Source organism: Nothobranchius furzeri, chromosome 7, assembly GCF_043380555.1.
Source record: "Nothobranchius furzeri strain GRZ-AD chromosome 7, NfurGRZ-RIMD1, whole genome shotgun sequence".
Taxonomy (NCBI): Eukaryota; Metazoa; Chordata; class Actinopteri; order Cyprinodontiformes; family Nothobranchiidae; genus Nothobranchius; species Nothobranchius furzeri.
The window spans coordinates 63462437-63479212 of record NC_091747.1 but is presented as its reverse complement, the minus strand read 5'-3'; the positions used below and the strand labels follow the sequence as shown (position 1 = coordinate 63479212).

At 47.5% G+C, this 16776-nt stretch overlaps 1 protein-coding gene across 8 annotated transcripts in view; it reads right to left on the bottom strand.

Annotated features, from left to right (window-relative positions):
* The window catches only part of tnikb (TRAF2 and NCK interacting kinase b), a 39035-nt gene that overhangs the window by 9761 nt on the left and 12498 nt on the right, over window positions 1-16776 (bottom strand). Inside the window, exons 8-27 of one of the 8 annotated variants that reach the window (XM_054750974.2) lie at window positions 15251-15305; window positions 15034-15112; window positions 14766-14941; window positions 14627-14693; window positions 14157-14355; window positions 13920-14033; window positions 12262-12348; window positions 9815-10018; window positions 8555-8851; window positions 7337-7501; window positions 6423-6662; window positions 5774-5880; window positions 5550-5665; window positions 5132-5223; window positions 3567-3748; window positions 3377-3491; window positions 2747-2872; window positions 610-718; window positions 325-501; window positions 111-254 (exon numbers count right to left, since the gene is read on the bottom strand). In XM_054750974.2, coding sequence (XP_054606949.2) covers window positions 111-254; window positions 325-501; window positions 610-718; window positions 2747-2872; window positions 3377-3491; window positions 3567-3748; window positions 5132-5223; window positions 5550-5665; window positions 5774-5880; window positions 6423-6662; window positions 7337-7501; window positions 8555-8851; window positions 9815-10018; window positions 12262-12348; window positions 13920-14033; window positions 14157-14355; window positions 14627-14693; window positions 14766-14941; window positions 15034-15112; window positions 15251-15305 — 2851 coding nt within the window. Of the gene's footprint in view, window positions 1-110; window positions 255-324; window positions 502-609; window positions 719-2746; window positions 2873-3376; window positions 3492-3566; window positions 3749-5131; window positions 5224-5549; window positions 5666-5773; window positions 5881-6422; window positions 6663-7336; window positions 7502-8554; window positions 8852-9814; window positions 10019-12261; window positions 12349-13919; window positions 14034-14156; window positions 14356-14626; window positions 14694-14765; window positions 14942-15033; window positions 15113-15250; window positions 15306-15436; window positions 15641-16776 lie in introns of those variants that run through there. The other 7 variants (XM_070553505.1, XM_054750966.2, XM_054750968.2 and 4 more) reach the window with 7 other exon arrangements.

Sequence of the window (16776 nt, the reverse complement as noted above, 5' to 3'; positions counted from 1 at the left end):
TATGCTCCAACATTTTCTAGACCCTTGTTCTGTTTTTATCACCATGATGTTTATTTTTACATTTTTACTGAAGAAGTAATGAAGGCATAAACCTCAGACGGTCGTCTGACCTGAGATGGTAACCAGGACGTTGAGTCCCTCCAGGACATCCATCTGCTGGAAGCGTCTCCGGTTGATCAGGTTGTAGACTTTTCCTTGTCCGCTCCGGTCCAGCAGCATCAGGCCGTTCTCCGTCCCCACCAGCAGGTTGACTCCTAAAAGGCACAAAGGTCTGGTTTCCTGGAGCCACACAAACGTTTGTTTACGGCCAGGCTGTCGTCTCACCCCACAGAGCGGCACACAGGATCTCAGAGTTGAAGCGTTTCTTGTATTTGCGGATCTCGGGCGTGTCGCTGTGCGGCCTGATGTTGGTCGGGTTGACGTTGACCACAGAGATCTTTCTGGCCTCGTTGAGTCTGGCCTGCTCCTGCTCCTGTTTCAGCAGCTCATCAGCAAACAAAGCTGCAACAAACCAACCAGAAAGATGCTGTGATGGGATCCTGAACCCAAACCTGGAGGGGTTTCACCCCTTCTGAGCTGTGAGGAGGTCTGGACTCAGGCAGGAGGTACCTGCAGCAGAGGTCTTATCATCGTCATCAGTCGGCGAGGTCCCGTAGACCCTCGGATCCACGAACGGTGTGAAGGAGGCTTTAGAGCCGCCGCTGCCTCCCATCCCGAACTGCCGGGCAAAGAAAACGACTAACAGTCAGGGATGGAACAGGCATCAAAATACGGAAAACCTAGGATTTCATCTTTGAAGCTATCTGGACTTGTTTTGTGTTCTAATAAGATAAATTGATGTTTATCAATGTTTCTTAGCTACCTGTGTGATTTACCTGAGAATCAGGGTGGAGGATAGTCAGAAAACAGACGTTTGGCATGAGGGAACCCTAAAGCTGACAATGGGCAGGATAACTCCGGACAGGGCGGGAAAGGAAAGGTGCTAGGCGCCATTTTCAAACGCATAAATAAAAATCATATTCAGAAAACATGCAGTTAAAACTGGACATTTGGACTCGAGCGGTTTCATTGTAAACATGCTGATAAACACATTTTAAATGTGCCCACACCTTGTAGCCAAAACTAGGAAGTAACTCAGTAAACTAAATAAAAATAAAGCTAGATGTTTCCTCAGATCTGCAAAGCCAATAGAAATGACTCCCAACTGCAATACTAGCCATCACCAGCAGGGGCAGTCATCTGGGAGAAAACAACAACGTCTGGTCTTTAACCATAGGGAGTGCCCAATCCTGGTCCTGAAGGGCCGGTATCCAGCAGGTTTTAGTGGTTTCTCTGCTCCAGCACACCTGCACAGCAGCTCATCAGGCTCTGCAGAAGCCTGTTAATCACCTGCTGACTGAAACCAGGTGTTTTGAAGCAGAGTTAAAACTAAAACATGCTGGGTACCGGCCCTCCTGGACCAGGACTGGGCACCCCTGATTAGCGTTTTTCATTCAAAGCATTTATTTGATTTAAATTCAACAAAGTTAATTTTACAATGGCATAAATATAAAAATAAATTCAAATATATATTTTTAATTTTACCTATATGTCACAAATAATTATGAGAAAAATGCAATAATTAAAAGTCTCAGGAGGATGATGTCACATGGTCACGGCGTTTCATGTTCTGGTCATTTTAAACATTTATTTTATGATGTATTTTAATGATTTCAGTTCAGTTGTGTTGCTTCAGTGTCATAATAAATATAGATTATATTTGTTGGTCAGCATAAGCAGTTTAAAGTTAGTTTAATATTTTATCAGAAAAGACCAAATATGGGCAGACATCCAGTCGCCCTGGCGATGACGTCTAACTCGTATGAAACCCAGAGACTGGTCTGGATGCAGCTGATCCAGAAGGGGATAATAAAGAACGTAGACGTCGACGTCATAGAGCCGTCTGTCCTTTCTGAGTGGGTCTGCAGGAGCCAGAGGAGGTTTTACAGAAGAGCCCAGAGGGCAGCGCTCCCCCAGAGCTTCATCATAACAACGTCAGAGCAACACAGACAAACATCTGACGGTGCAGCATTAAAGAACAACCTCATTCAGCGGCCAGTCGCTGCTAAAAACACCAGGTGACATCAGAGAACCTACTGCTGAAGGTGAACGTTCTGCTGAAGCTGAAGAACCAATCGCTGCTGAGCAGAATCGTTTAAAACATCTAAGCGTCTGGATGACACCTGAGCACCAGGACTGGTGGTTTGGGTCAGGCTGAGCCAGCTCAGACCAGTAGAGACCAGTCCTGGTTCTTCACTATTCTGCGTGTTTTAGTGGTTTTCCTGCTCCAGCACACCTGATTCACAGGCTCCCCAAGAAGCCCGATCATCAGACACTGATTCTAATCAGGTGTGTTGGAGCGTAGGAGCTGTAGGACGGTGTCCCTGAAGGACCTGGGTCGTTCTCGAAAACCTTTCACACCCCAGAAATGTTGGATTTCCTCTGCGAGGAGGATAAACCGTAAATAATCTGGATTTTAAAGGCACTAAACTTTTACTTAACTTAGAAACTGATCTCATTTTATTTAGAAACAGAAGCTCAACGGCACCAACTTAAGTTCTTTAGGTGGAGGTTACCGTCAGGGGGCTGCAGGTAGTCTCCTACCCTTATAAAGAAAGGCGGATCGGGGGAGGTGTCAGGGGTGGGGTGGGGGTGCAGGGGCAGGCTGTCAGGACCAGGTGGGGACGAAGGTTTCTGCACCACCTACTTGGGCCCCACAGGTGTCGCCGGGGGAGACCAGAGGGGACGGGCTTTGCTGTACCAAATCTGGGAGATTAGCGCTGCCAAGAAAACTGTTGCTGGCAGCAGAGCTCCGCCTTCGTCCCTTACGCCTCTGAAAGGAGAGAGGAAGTGTGGGCGGAGCAACGGTGCAGTGACGCTGTGATTGACAGGTCAGGTGAACCCAGCGAGGTGTGTGTGTGTGTGTGTGTGTGTGTTTAACACTGAAATATAAGAATCACAAAGTCAGATTTAGCAGAAATGTTTAAATAAACACATTTCTGCCAATAACATAAATATTTTAAATAAATAAACTCATAATTTAATCACATTCATGAGTTTCTAGTTAAGCATCAAAACACTCAGACAGGAAAACTAAACATTAATCCCTGATATGTTCACCCACAGTTATGGCTACTGATGTTGTGATCAGTTAACGATAATAATAATAATAATTATTGTTATAATTATTATTATTGATGTTGTAGTGATTATTTTGTTCTGTCAAACATAAAAGTGAACTTAAACCAGTCCGACCTTCCCAAATGTTCCCGCTGCTCACAGAACCACACCTTTACACCCCTCGACCCCAAAGGTCAGAGGTCACGCAGTGTCTCACCTCCCGCATCATGAGGGTGCTGTCCTGGGAGTTGTCTCCATACGAGTCCCCGTGGGAGTCGTTGTGGCCGCCCATCACGCTGAAGGACTCGTTGCTGCTCTGACTTGCCGGAGGCCTGAAGACAAAATAAACGTTCTTTTCTCTAAACGAGGAAGTAAAATAACAAAAGATAAAAGTTAAGAGAACCAACATGATTCTGGGTATGTCGCTGACGGCCACCGTCCCATCGTTAGCCCCGCCCTCTCCCTCCTCATCCTCGCTGCTGTGGGACTCCTCGCTGGATGAAGAGTAGTCGGTGACTTTGACGGGGGGGCGGCTGGTCTCCTCTCCTTGTCGCAGCTCTCTCAGCTCTTTAGCCAGAGCCGTCAGGTCCTGCAGGAGGAGAACCCAGCAGTTACACACCCAGCCTCTCCGGTCCGGGTCACCAGAACTCGGTCAGGGACGGAGACGGGAAAACGGGAAAAATGCTCCAAATAAAATAAACCACCTGTTGGTTTCCTCCCAGTGAAAGATTAAATAAACCAGAACGATTTCTGTTCCAACCACCAAATAAAAACCTAAAACTGCTGTTTATATCCACTCAAACACTTTATTTAAATAAAAACATCTGTCCGGGGCCGGAGCGTCTCTGACGCGCTGCCAAAGGAACTCAGCTGTGCTTTCATACACGACAAACAGAGAAACTCATGCAGGTTGTTAGTAAAGCTCAGATTTATCAGGATTACACGAGGAGGGCAGCGAGCGAGAGGAGAAACAACAGGCTACAGCCATGCCCCAGCGTTAAGGTCAAAGGGCAGCAGCCAAAAATAAACAGAAGTGAATGAAACGGACTCGTGTGATGCGTCGGCCGCAGGTGGGATCAAAACAAGGAGAAAGTCCAACAAACTCGGCAGGAAGTGAACGTTTTACGCCTCAGAGGGAGTTAGATTATTCAGATTATAATCTGATACCTGACTCTGCGGTTTCTGAACGATCATCCTGCAACAATATGGCCGCCGCACCGACGCATCACAGCATCAAAACAGAAGCAACCATCTAGATTTCCACAAACTAAAATCACAGCAGGAACGTTTCACATCTGAGTGACAGGAAGTGGGCGGGACAGTGACCAGGTTGGGGGGGGGGGGGGGGGGGGGGCGTAATCTTACCAACTCCTCCTGATGAGAAAGAGAGGAATGGTAAAGTGGAAGCAGAAAGAAAAACAAAGTGTGACCGTGGAAATGAAACATGAGTGCAGAGGTGAGAAAAGTCGGGAAGTTTTAATTTGAAGGACAAGACAGGAAGTCCAGATAAATGATCACTGATGAACTTCCTGTTTGATAAAAAAAGAAGCGCTACCTCACCAGAAACAAGACATGAAAGAAAAACCTTTAATGAGTCTGATGGATCCAGATCAGACGTGCTCGTTTACATGAATCATGGAAAACCCTTTCACAATAAAAGAACTTTTATTTAAACATGAAGAGAAATTTAGATTTGATGTGTCAAAAACTCTCTAGGGATATGGGTTTGTGCAGCTATTCATGCCTCAGCAGGAACAGCCAGAGATGTGAAGACCAGAGGGACAAAGAGAGGGACGAGGTGAGGCAAAAGGAGGTTAAAGGTCACTGACCTCATCTAAAGCTTTCTTATAACTCTGAGAGACGATGGGAAGAAGGATGGAGGATGGAGGAGAGACAGGAACATCAACGTGATGAGTTCAATGACAGAGCAGTGTGTGTGTGTGTGTGTGTGTGTGTGTGTGTGTGGACTCACTGCAGGCCTGCTGGGTCGCGTCAGCTCCCTGCTGTCATCTTTGGTGTCGTGGGAGGAAAGCGTTGAGCTCTCGGTTTTAGGAGCAGAATTACCTGGAAACACGGGGAAAGAGGGAACGTCGAGTTGAAGGAGGAGCTGAGACGGTCTTGTTGTCTCCTAACGGAGGGTCTCTGGTCTCCTCCCAATGGGAAGTGCCCAAGAAGCATCAGGTTCCAGAGGTTTCCTGGGTACTTCCCAGAGCAGAGCCAGGACCCTCTGGAGGCATTACAAATCCTCTCTGGTCTGGGAACACCTTAGGAGGAGTTGGAGAGAGTCTCTAGGGAGAAGGAGGTCTGAGACCTCCTCCTGGAACCTGTTACTTCCACATCTCTGGATAATTGGGGGGGAACTGGGAGAAGGAATAACTGAAGGTGTTTACCTCTCTCGTTGGAGCCTCCCTGGGAACTGGGGGTGCTGGAGCTGGATGAGCTGCCACTGCTTGTCCTCTTGAGAGGAGTATCCATGGAGATATCAGTCCTCCTCAGGTCGGGGTTGCTATGGCAACACAAACACAGTGTCTCGTTGAGAAAAGCTAACTGCTTAAATCTGGTTATGTTTCTGGTCTTGAGGCTGGATGGAGTCATGTGTTCCACAGAAACCCACCTGGCCCGGATGAGGTGAGCTCCGGCCCGAGGGCCAAGTCCAGGACCGTTTCCTGGTGAGTTCTTCCTGACCAAAGCAGGAGAGATGGAGGTGGTCCTCTGAGGAACCTGGAAGCACCAACAGGAGAGTCAAAGACTCACGCTCCCGTACTAAAATGCCCTCAAAGAACAGAGATGCATAAAAACCCCTCTGCAACCCGACAAGTGGGCCGGGTTCTGATTCTGCTTCTTCTGGATCAACAAGAATCAGCCAAAAATCTGACTCAGCAGGTCTGAGCTGCAGAGTTAGACATCATCGTTATCGGTCCTGGAAACCAGAATCAGTGCATCTCTATTCAGAACCACTCTCAGCTGTTCAGACACACACACACACACACATACACACACACACACACACACACACGCACGCACGCACACACACACACGCACGGACGCACGCACGCACGCACGCACACACACACACACACACACACAACCGTGCTGGAGAGAAACCAGCGAGGAAAACATGACGACTCCAGTAAAACCATCACATCAAAGTCAGAAATAAGGAAAAAGCACACACACACACACACACACACACACACACACACACACACACACACACACACACACATGCAAACACACACACACACATGCATGCATGCAGAAACCTTTGGCGGCATGTCGTCATCCTGCCGCAGCCACGAGCTGCGGTCGAGTTTGTCGAGGGGGGGTGCCAGGCGGGACAGGGATGGGGGAGGAGGGGTGTCGGAGGTGGGGTCGGAGTTCTGCCGAGGCATGGGAGGCCGGGATGGGGAGGGCGACGCCGAGGTGGAGGACACCCCGTGGGGGTCGTACAGGGACTGGGAGCCTGACAGACCGTGACTTTTCACCTGTACCAGGTGGGCCATCTGAACACACACACACACACACACACACACACACACACACACACACACACACACACACACACACACACACATACACACACACACAGAGGCAGGAAACAAGCCAGGTGGAGGAGGAAGAGCAGGATCAGGATTTGATTTGCAGGTGATCAGGAAGCAGTGATGAAGGTGAGGAAGGAGATTAGAAAAGTCTCAGGTGTGTTCAGACCGGTGTTTGTAACAGCTGACGACACAACAACATTATTATCCCACTTTCCCCTTCTGATCTGGAGCGTTACATCTCTCAGATCAACCCCTAAATTATTATTATGCTGGTTTAATTTAATCCAAGCCTAATTAGGACTAGGACTTGATATATGATGTAACAGCTTGCTATACAAGATAAGAGGAAACTTGTCCATCCAACGTTTTATTCTGAAGGAAACGTGTTCACTTCCTGTGATACGTTTGAGACGTAGGTGGTAGGAGGTGTTAAGGGACAGCTAACAGGTGACACACACACACACACGCACACACACATGCACACACACACACACACACGCACGCACACACACGCACACACACGCACGCACACACACACATACACATATGCACACGCACGCACACACACATACACACATGCACACACACATGCACACACACACACACACGCACACACAGAGGCGTAGGGCTCTGACCTGAGGCTCCACAGAGCGGTGCATGGGCGGAGTCCGGGCCTGCTGGATTCCTCCGCTGCTGAAGGACTCGGATCGGGGCGGCAGAGATGGGTCGGAGATCCGGTTGGAGACTTTATGCTGTAACGCAGGAGAAGTCTGTCTGTTCACCTGAAACTGTTCCTCCACCTGACAAACATCACAGCATCGTCACTGGGCCTGCAGCGGCTGTGGGGTCAAAGGTCATCCAGACTTCCCATAGACTACCCTGTCCTCCTGGGACACCCGTCCCCTAAAGAGGACTTAGCTTTGTTCTTTTGGGAATCTTCACTTTAATTTAGGACTTTTGCTAGTTTATTTAGTAAAATTTGAATATAAAAAAATTTCATTTAGTTTTAGAAATGATTTAAAACATGAGTTGATGACACAACGGCTGAGGTCAGAGTGGACAGGCAGGGACACACATCTGTCCTGCATGTCCACAAGAGGCCACCAGAGGGCAGACCTGCAGTGGAACCTTCAGGATGATCTTCATGTGAAACTAAACATTTTTCAGAAACAATAAAAGTGAAAGAAAAACCTGGACTTGCAGGAAGAGACGGTGAAAGGAGGAAGTTAGTAGCTGTTAGAAATAAGACATAAAAAGCAGATTTAACCCCCAAAGTTTCACTGAAACAGCAGAAAGACGACTAAAAGCTGTGAAGAAGAAAGAATCAGTGGATGAACACCATTCATCCTCCTTAATCCACAAAGATTTAGATTATTATCAGAGCTTAAATGATCATATCATCAGATTTTATCTACTTTCTTTAGTTTCTAATGATGCCAGCTGAATTCCTGCTTGTTGGGGTTGTGAGTCTGGTTTCTCACGGTGGTGGTTCAGAGTTAGGAACAGGTAACATCTCACGCGTTGGAGACAGAACCTCCAAACTCAAAGCTGTTGTTGATGGAATGGAGTTTACAGAACAGGATTTATATGAAGAGTAATGAATGTCTGAGGTCTGAGATGAGGCTCGCTCAGAACTCATCTCTGTTTCTCCACGCTGAGGCTGTTACCTACAACAGGTGAGGTGGGACTTGTTTGTAACTTCTACAGAAGCTGGCTTAAGGTGATGGGATCAGAAGTTTGGTTAGAAGGTTTTCTGAGCTTCAGGTAAAAGATAAGTTCACCTGGTTAGAGAAACAAAGGTGTTAACAGGACAGGTAAGGTGAGAGAAAGGGTCCGGCTGGTTTCCGACTGACCCGGCGGGCTGAACTCCGACCCCTGGAGTCGACCCCTCTGTCGGGGCTGCTGCCTGGACTCTGCCTCCTCATCACCGGCTCCGAGCAGCTGGGTTCTGGGATGCAGGTGATGCGGATTTGGGGAACGTGGAGGTTGTCCCTGTTGGGACTGTCGTGGGCGGGGTAGGAGGGGGGGTGGGGCGGTTTGTATCCGGGGAGCAGAAGGAGCTGGTCCAGGTTCACGTCCCGCGTCTCCATGAAGGAGTGGTACTTCTTAGTGGGGATGCGGGGCGAGTTACTCTGAGCGCGACGCATCACCTGGAGGACAGGTTGTTTACAAAAAACAAGTAAACAAAAACAAAACAACTAGAGGTCAAAGCTGAACATTGACTCGGAGTCGGTCTGCAGGTCCGAGACGGCGCTGGAAACACGGAACGCTGAGGGGGGAATGGAATTAAATAAAAACGTGAAAATAACAAAATAAATAAATTATTATTATTATTTACTCTTTTTGTTCCAAATGAATAAAAATGCAAAGAAAAAGGATTTTTTTTTCTAAGAATGAAAAATAAACCGTCAAAATGGCCATCAGCTTCCAGGGTTTCAAATCTGGTTTCCACCGTTTCCCTTCCTTTCTTAATAAACAAACAAACAAACAAATAAACAAACAAATAAATGACAAGACGGTGAATTAAAACACGAATAAAACCTGAGTCCTGCAACAGGAAGTAAAAGCCATCAGAGTTTCACTCCTAAATGACCAGGAAGAAGATGCTCAGCAGGAACTAAAGTGTAACTATGGACGACTTCATGCTGCAGCTGGAGCTCTGCTGCTCGGTGGCGACTCCTGTGAAACGGAAACAAAGGCGGGTTATTTCTCCGTCATTCTTCTGGAAAGGAACAATCCTTTCTGGGTTTAGAACGAATAAACATTCAACTCCTGCAGGAGGACGTTCAGATCCATCCAAACGCAGGTCGACTTCATCCGTTTGAGTAGAATAACGTTTAGTTGTGACTGAATGTAGAAAGAAAACTATAATAAGGTGAAAAGCTTCAAAGATGTTTTAAGTAAAAACAGTAAAAAGATGATCAGCTGGTGCTCTCTCTGTAATTTTTGTCTTTGTGATAATTTTATTATTGTATTTTAAACTCCTGAACTATGAAATGACCTGAAACTGCGTGTTTTTCATGTTTACAGGGTTAGGGACAACCTGGTGATCATGACCTGCCCCCTCCTTAACCCTGAGGCGACCCGATCGGGGTCGCGGAGCCCGCAGGTACCTCTTTAGCCCAGGTGGGCTTGTCGTTGCTGCTCGGCGCCTGGTCCTTGTAGTGGTACAGCTGCTTCTTGTCCTGCGGCGGCGCCGGCCGCGGCGCCTCCTGCTGCTGCTGCTGCAGCGACACCAGGTACGCACGCTCCTGCTGCAGCTGCCTCTGCAGACGCTCCGCCTGCCGCTGCTCCTCGATCTGCTTCCTCTTGTATTCCTGCAGGAGGAGGAGGAGGAGCTTCAGGCCCTGCTGCTTTTAAACGTGACCAGAGGTCAGAAGGTCAATCCAGCTGTAGCTGACCTGCTCAGCAGCATCCGTCTGGTCCTCATCAAGCAGGACCATTTATAAAAATACTTATTCTCACTGACAGAAATGTTATTATTACATTTAAAAATGCTGTTTTTCTGCAGAAGAGAATTCTGGAATTCATGTCTGAATTTTCCTGAATCTGAACAACCAAATGTTTGAATTTCACGTTGGTGCTGATTTCATCCCATCTGAACCGGACCGGAGCGCCGCCGGCCTCAAGCACGTTTATCCTTTAACTCGGTCCGTAAACGGTTTGTGTGTCAGGGACACGAACGCCTCTAAAGACTACAAAGTTCATCAGGAATTTACAAAGTTAATAGTTCTAACTGTAAATGTTGGGGAAGGGCTCAGTGGCGCCCCCTAGGCTGTTTCAGTTACTCAGACATCTGACTCAGCACGTCTGGATGAAAAACGCACTGATTCTGTGTCTGTGGGCCGATACAGATTTCTGCTCAGTCAGGTTGATCTGGTGTGAATTTGCTCTTAGCAAAGGTGCATTCATGAACCAGAAATAAAATCTGACTTTTGACATTCAACCATCAGATTAAACCAAGCCCCCATAACTCGGGTCTGGAAATGAAGCCGAACAATAAGTAACAAAAATTGCAGTTCCACCCTCATCCACTAGGGGCTGGTGTCAGAAGCGAGCAAATCCTCATTGACTCCCATGTTAAAAATACCAATTTCACAGCAGAAATAAACATGTTTACAGCCTGGTACCAGAACATGTTTTAGGTTTAAATGATCTAGTTTACACTCATGACAACTCTGAGGGGGGTGAATTTTTTTCTCACTCTTCTGTTTAAGTGTATTAAAAGCCTAAAATTCTGTATAATTAAGGAGCATCCGACCCACGTGACCACAGAGCTAGCTCCGGGGAAAGGCCTCAGTAGAGCCTCGGTCTGGCCTGGAAACTATTCCGGGATTTTGAATCTCTGTGTTTGTGTATTCTTGTTTGGATATTATTGTGCAATTGTTGGACAAAATGACTTGCTGTGGCATTAATTGCACTAATAGAGCGTCCAAGGAGTCTCCACTTCATTTTTGTCGGTAAGTAAAATTATATTTATGTATTTTAGGTCACTGCCGAGCTGAGCTTAGATTTTAACATGTACTGTTTAACCATGAAATGTAAATGTAATAGGGTAAAACCCAGTGCATTTAACATAATGCTGCACTTTAGAAAATGGGTTGAAATATAACATGTTGGTGGAGCTGGGTTCCCACTATCGGTATGGTCCCCTCCCCCCAGCGGCAGCTCTGCGCATCTCAGATCGCAGCGGCGCTTGTCTGCTGTGTGGCTGCCGGCTTGTGGAGCTCTCGGAGACCTCTGTGTTCCACCCGGTTTTACCCAGCGGTCAGCCCGGCGTATCTCTGACTCAGAAGCTCTGGTGTTGTGCACAGTTAACTCCGGTTGTAGCTAGGTTGCTACCTCCATTAGCTTAGCTCCCACCGCCGCGTAAGCTTTGGGTTAGCTTCAGGTTAGCTTGTAGCTACATTAGCTTCAGTTTGACCGGGTGTCGTCAGTTGATCCCAGCCTTACAGCCCCACCCTCAGCTCCACCTCTCTTCCCTTTTGTGGAATTGTCTGGGCTTGACGGAACCTGTGACATGATCAAAATGGCGGTGGTGGCCACCTCCCATTTAGCCTAAAAAAATTATTTATTGGAGCTTATGGAAACCCATTGTCCAATATATATGTCGATGGATTAAACAGACCCCGGTCAGGTAGCCGATCCCGATCAGCAGCTGAAGCTGAAGCCTGCTAAAGATCGTTGAGTGTTGCTTTTGTCCCTCCTGGTTTTGTGCAGAAACATGACAATTGTGGACTTTCAGATGTTTTAGCATAAATAATCAACTATTTACCTGCAAAACTCACCTGTTCAAGGTAACAGATTTAACTTATACTGAAAAGATTTCCCTTCTCTGGTTTTCCTGAGTCTAATCCAACTCACCTCAACATGAAATCAGAGTTTCTGTCTCTACTACTCTGGTCTGTTTACACAAACGTGTTTCAGTCTAAATAAAACAAATCTGCACCTGGATCAGCTTCAGCACAGACAGGTGACCCCACATAACTAACCAGCTTTTCCCAACGGAACCACAGGAAAACAAGTTTTCCAGGATCAGGTTTGTGTGTTTGCAAGTTACCAGCAGTAAGGCCTGCTCCTGCAGGAGCTGCTGCTGCAGGATCTCCAGCTGCCTCTGCTCCTCCTCCAGCTGTCTACGGATATACTCCTAACCAATCAGAGCGCGAGCCCACGTCAGACGCAGCCAGTCAGAGAGCGGCCAGGCAGAACAGAAGCAAATCGCAGCCCCGGGCAACCAGTGACATCAGCGGAGCAGGAAATAGACGAGGAGGAGAAGGAGGGCAGAGAAAAGTCAGATTAGAGAGGAGGTGTTAGATAAAGGAGCATCAGGAGAAGATCAGGAGAACAAACAGCTGATTAGTGAGAGTCCAGATGAGATCAACGGAACAAGATCCAAAAGGGTTAAAGGAGCATTCATGCAGTAAAAAGTTTCAGAGCTACAGAGAAAGAAGTCCTGCTTCTTCTGCTCGAGGCTCAAACGCCCGTTTCTACCTGAGCTTCGTTCTCTTTGATCATCAGGTGTAGAAAAGATCTTCATTGTTAAGGTTCTGACAATGAGACACGTCCACAAGAGGTTCAGTTGTCTAGTCCAGACTGCGTTACCTCTGACCCTCTCAGCCAGATAAGGGCTGCATAACTCAAGGGATGAGCCATAGCCATCTCCCATAACTGAGCTGGATCTTTAGGCTCTTTTTCTGAAGCACAATTTGTTCAGTTTTTAAAAGTTGATTCTTAAACTCAAACTAAAGATAGGATCTTATCTCCTAAAAGGTCAATCCCAAAGAGCTGTTAGAGGAAATCTTGTCTTATTGCAGCAGGAAATGAAGTCAGAGTAAAACAGCAGCTGGCGTCCAACAGAAAACCTTCAGAGACCTTCAGAAAACATTCAAAGACCTTCAGAAAGCCTTCATAGACCTTTGGAACGCCTTCACAGACCTTCAGAAAACCTTCAAAGACCTTCAGAAAGCCTTCACAGACCTTTGGAACGCCTTCACAGACCTTCAGAAAGCCTTCACAGACCTTCAGAAAGCCTTCACAGACCTTCAGAAAACCTTCAAAGACCTTCAGAAAACCTTCACAGACCTTCAGAAAACCTTCACAGACCTTCAGAAAGCCTTCACAGACCTTCAGAAAGCCTTCACAGACCTTTGGAACGCCTTCACAGACCTTCAGAAAACCTTCACAGACCTTCAGAAAACCTTCAAAGACCTTCAGAAAACCTTCACAGACCTACAGAAAACCTTCACAGACCTTCAGAAAGCCTTCAAAGACCTTCAGAAAACATTCAGAGACCTTCAGAAAACCTTCAAAGACCTACAGAAAACCTTCAACGACATCCAGAAAACCTTCACAGACCTACAGAAAACCTTCACAGACCTTCAGAAAACCTTCAAAGACCTACAGAAAACATTCAAAGACCTTCAGAGAACCTTCAATGACATCCAGAAAATCTTCACAGACCTTCAGAAAACCTTCACAGACCTTCAGAAAACCTTCAAAGACCTTCAGAAAACCTTCAAAGACCTACAGAAAACCTTCACCTTCACAGACCTTCAGAAAACCTTCACAGACCTTCAGAAAGCCTTCAAAGACCTTCAGAAAACCTTCACAGACCTTCAGAAAGCCTTCAAAGACCTTCAGAAAACCTTCACAGACCTTCAGAAAGCCTTCAGAGACCTTCAGAAAGCCTTCAGAGACCTCTGTCAGGTGTTCTCCTACCTGCTCTCTCTCAGCATGCCTCCTCTCCTCCTCCCTGCGGAGCTGCTCGATCTCCTCGTACCTCCTCCTCTCCCGCTCCTGCTGCTTCCTCAGCTCTCGGTCTCGTCTCTGTTGCTGAACGGTTGAAGCACATGGGAGCATCAGCTGTGTGTTTGTGTCCATCAGGTGTGTTTACCTGGTACCTGGACGAGCCAACAACACAGGTGTGATGCTGGTAAATAATAAAGGGAGCTGAACCTCCTCCAGTCGCCGCCGCTGCTCCTTCTGCTCCTCTATTCGTTTCTGCCTCTCGGCCAGTAGTTGGCGCTTGTGCTCCTCGTTCTGCTGCTGCTCCAGCTGCTGGCGCCGGATCAGCTCTGAACGCTCCTTATTGGCCAGCTGGAGGCGCAGGAAGTCCCGCCTCAGAGTGGACTCTCCAGGAATGTTGATGATGGAGCTGGAAGGCAGCCAAACGGAGGAGAGTTAGAGACAGCATCCGTCTGAAACCGGATTTAATTCTGTCAGGTTTGGTGCCGTCCAGCGGCGTCTCAGGAGGCCCTGATCGACCCGGGTCAGCGGAGATGGAGCACCTGCCAGAACCGCGTCTCAGACCCATCATGTTGCTCCGTAAGTAGATTAAAGTGTTTAAATCAATAGTCTGTAAATTCATAGGAGCGCAGCAGGAGAGGGAAAGATCCTGAATCGGATCCCGGAGACAGTTTTCCTACCTGGGCTCTCCGATGTCCCTCTCCTCATCCTCCTCCTCGCTCCCGCTGTACTCGTATTCCGTCTCATCTGACAGGAAACAGATTTCATGTCAGGGTTTCTAGCAGCTGTGAGGTGAGTCACGAGGAGGCGTGGCCTCACCTCTCTCTCCCCTCCTCTTCTTGGTGCGGTCGATGTGGTCCTTCAGCTGGATTCGGACCTGCCGCTCGTTGGGAAGGTCTCTGATGAAGGGATGCTTGAGGAGCTGCTCGGTGCTGGGCCTCTGGCTGTGGCTCTTCACCAGGCAGCTCTCGATGAACGACTGGAACTTCTTCGACCTGAAGACACAAACGCAGACCGAGTCTCGCTCTTCTGACCTGTTTTAGGTTTTATTTATGAAAATGTTGCTCCACCACATCAGGACACTCACCACTTCTTGGATTTGAGTCTCGGGGCGGGATTCCTGGGAATGAGGAAGAGCGCTCTCATTGGATGCATGTCACACAGGGCTGAGGAGGAGGAGGAAGGAGGAAAGAACAGAATAAAGGAAGTGAGGTGGAGTGACTTGTGACTTGTGACTGGATGTGACTGGAAGCTGAAGACAAACTGTGCTGTTCATCCGCTGATCCTGGTGTTATCACACTTACGTGGAGCTCCCTCTGCCATCTCAACGGCGGTGATGCCGAGCGACCACAGATCACTCTGCAGAGAGAGGGAGAGACAACGTTCACATCCTCCCAACGTGTTACCGACTCAACACTTCCAGCTCCTGCAAGACTCGTCCAACGGTCAGTGTTCCCGTCAAGTGTTAAAAATACAGGCAGAGAAATTACCCATCTGCCCCTGCTGCTGCTGCACATTCCTGCCAGCATTTCATCCCTTCTCTCTTTCGTTTCAACAAGAAGCTGCTGTGAGACGGACTCAGACGCTTTCCTGACACATGAAGCCCCGGAGGGGTGGAGTTAATGGTGTAGGCACTCGTCATCAACCGGTTTGCCACTGGGGTGCGTTCTGTCCCCATTACTGCATCTACTTCACCCGGCCACGGCTCCCAGGAGGCCTCTCATCTTCCCTCGGCACAGTCGGGTGGGAACGACCTGGGATTACAAACCTCCACTAAACATCTGATCACTGAGATCTTTCTAAAGGTCACGTTGAAGTTTGGTTCAGATGAGAGCAGTTTCACTCCAAAGATGGAGGCAAAAGTAAAAGTTCAACAGATTTAGTGACACAAAAGCTTGGTAAATATCAGGATCAGGATCAGGATCATGATAACTATCAGAGTCAGGATCAGGGGCAGGATCAGGGTCAGGATAAGTATCAGGATTAGGGTCAGGATAAGTATCAGAGTCAGGGGCAGGATCAGGATCAGGATCAGGCAAAGGATAAGTATCAGGGTCAGGATTAGAATAAGTATCAGGGTCAGGATAAGTATCAGGATCAGGGTCAGGATAAGTATCAGGGTCAGGATTAGAATAAGTATCAGGGTCAGGATAAGTATCAGGATCAGGGTCAGGATAAGTATCAGGGTCAGGATTAGAATAAGTATCAGGGTCAGGATAAGTATCAGGATCAGGGTCAGGATAAGTATCAGGATCAGGGTCAGGATAAGTATCAGGGTCAGGATTAGAATAAGTATCAGGGTCAGGATAAGTATCAGGATCAGGGTCAGGATAAGTATCAGGGTCAGGATTAGAATAAGTATCAGGGTCAGGATAAGTATCAGGATCAGGGTCAGGATAAGTATCAGGATCAGGATCAGGATCAGGGTCAGGATAAGTATCAGGATCAGGGTAAGGATAAGTATCGGGGTCAGGATCAGGATACGTATCAGGATAAGTATCAGGATCAGGGAAAGGATAAGTATCAGGGTCAGGATAAGTATCAGGATCAGGATAAGTATCAGGATCAGGATCAGGGTCAGGATAAGTATCAGGATCAGGGTAAGGATAAGTATCGGGGTCAGGATCAGGATACGTATCAGGATAAGTATCAGGATCAGGGAAAGGATAAGTATCAGGGTCAGGATAAGTATCAGGATCAGGATAAGTATCAGGGTCAGGATAAGTATCATGGGTTAGAATCACAAAATGGTCTAAAATCCTTACAGAACTCTAAAAAGAGTCAAAACCAATCAATGTTGGACCCTAAATGAGGGGAGAAATAAAATCTC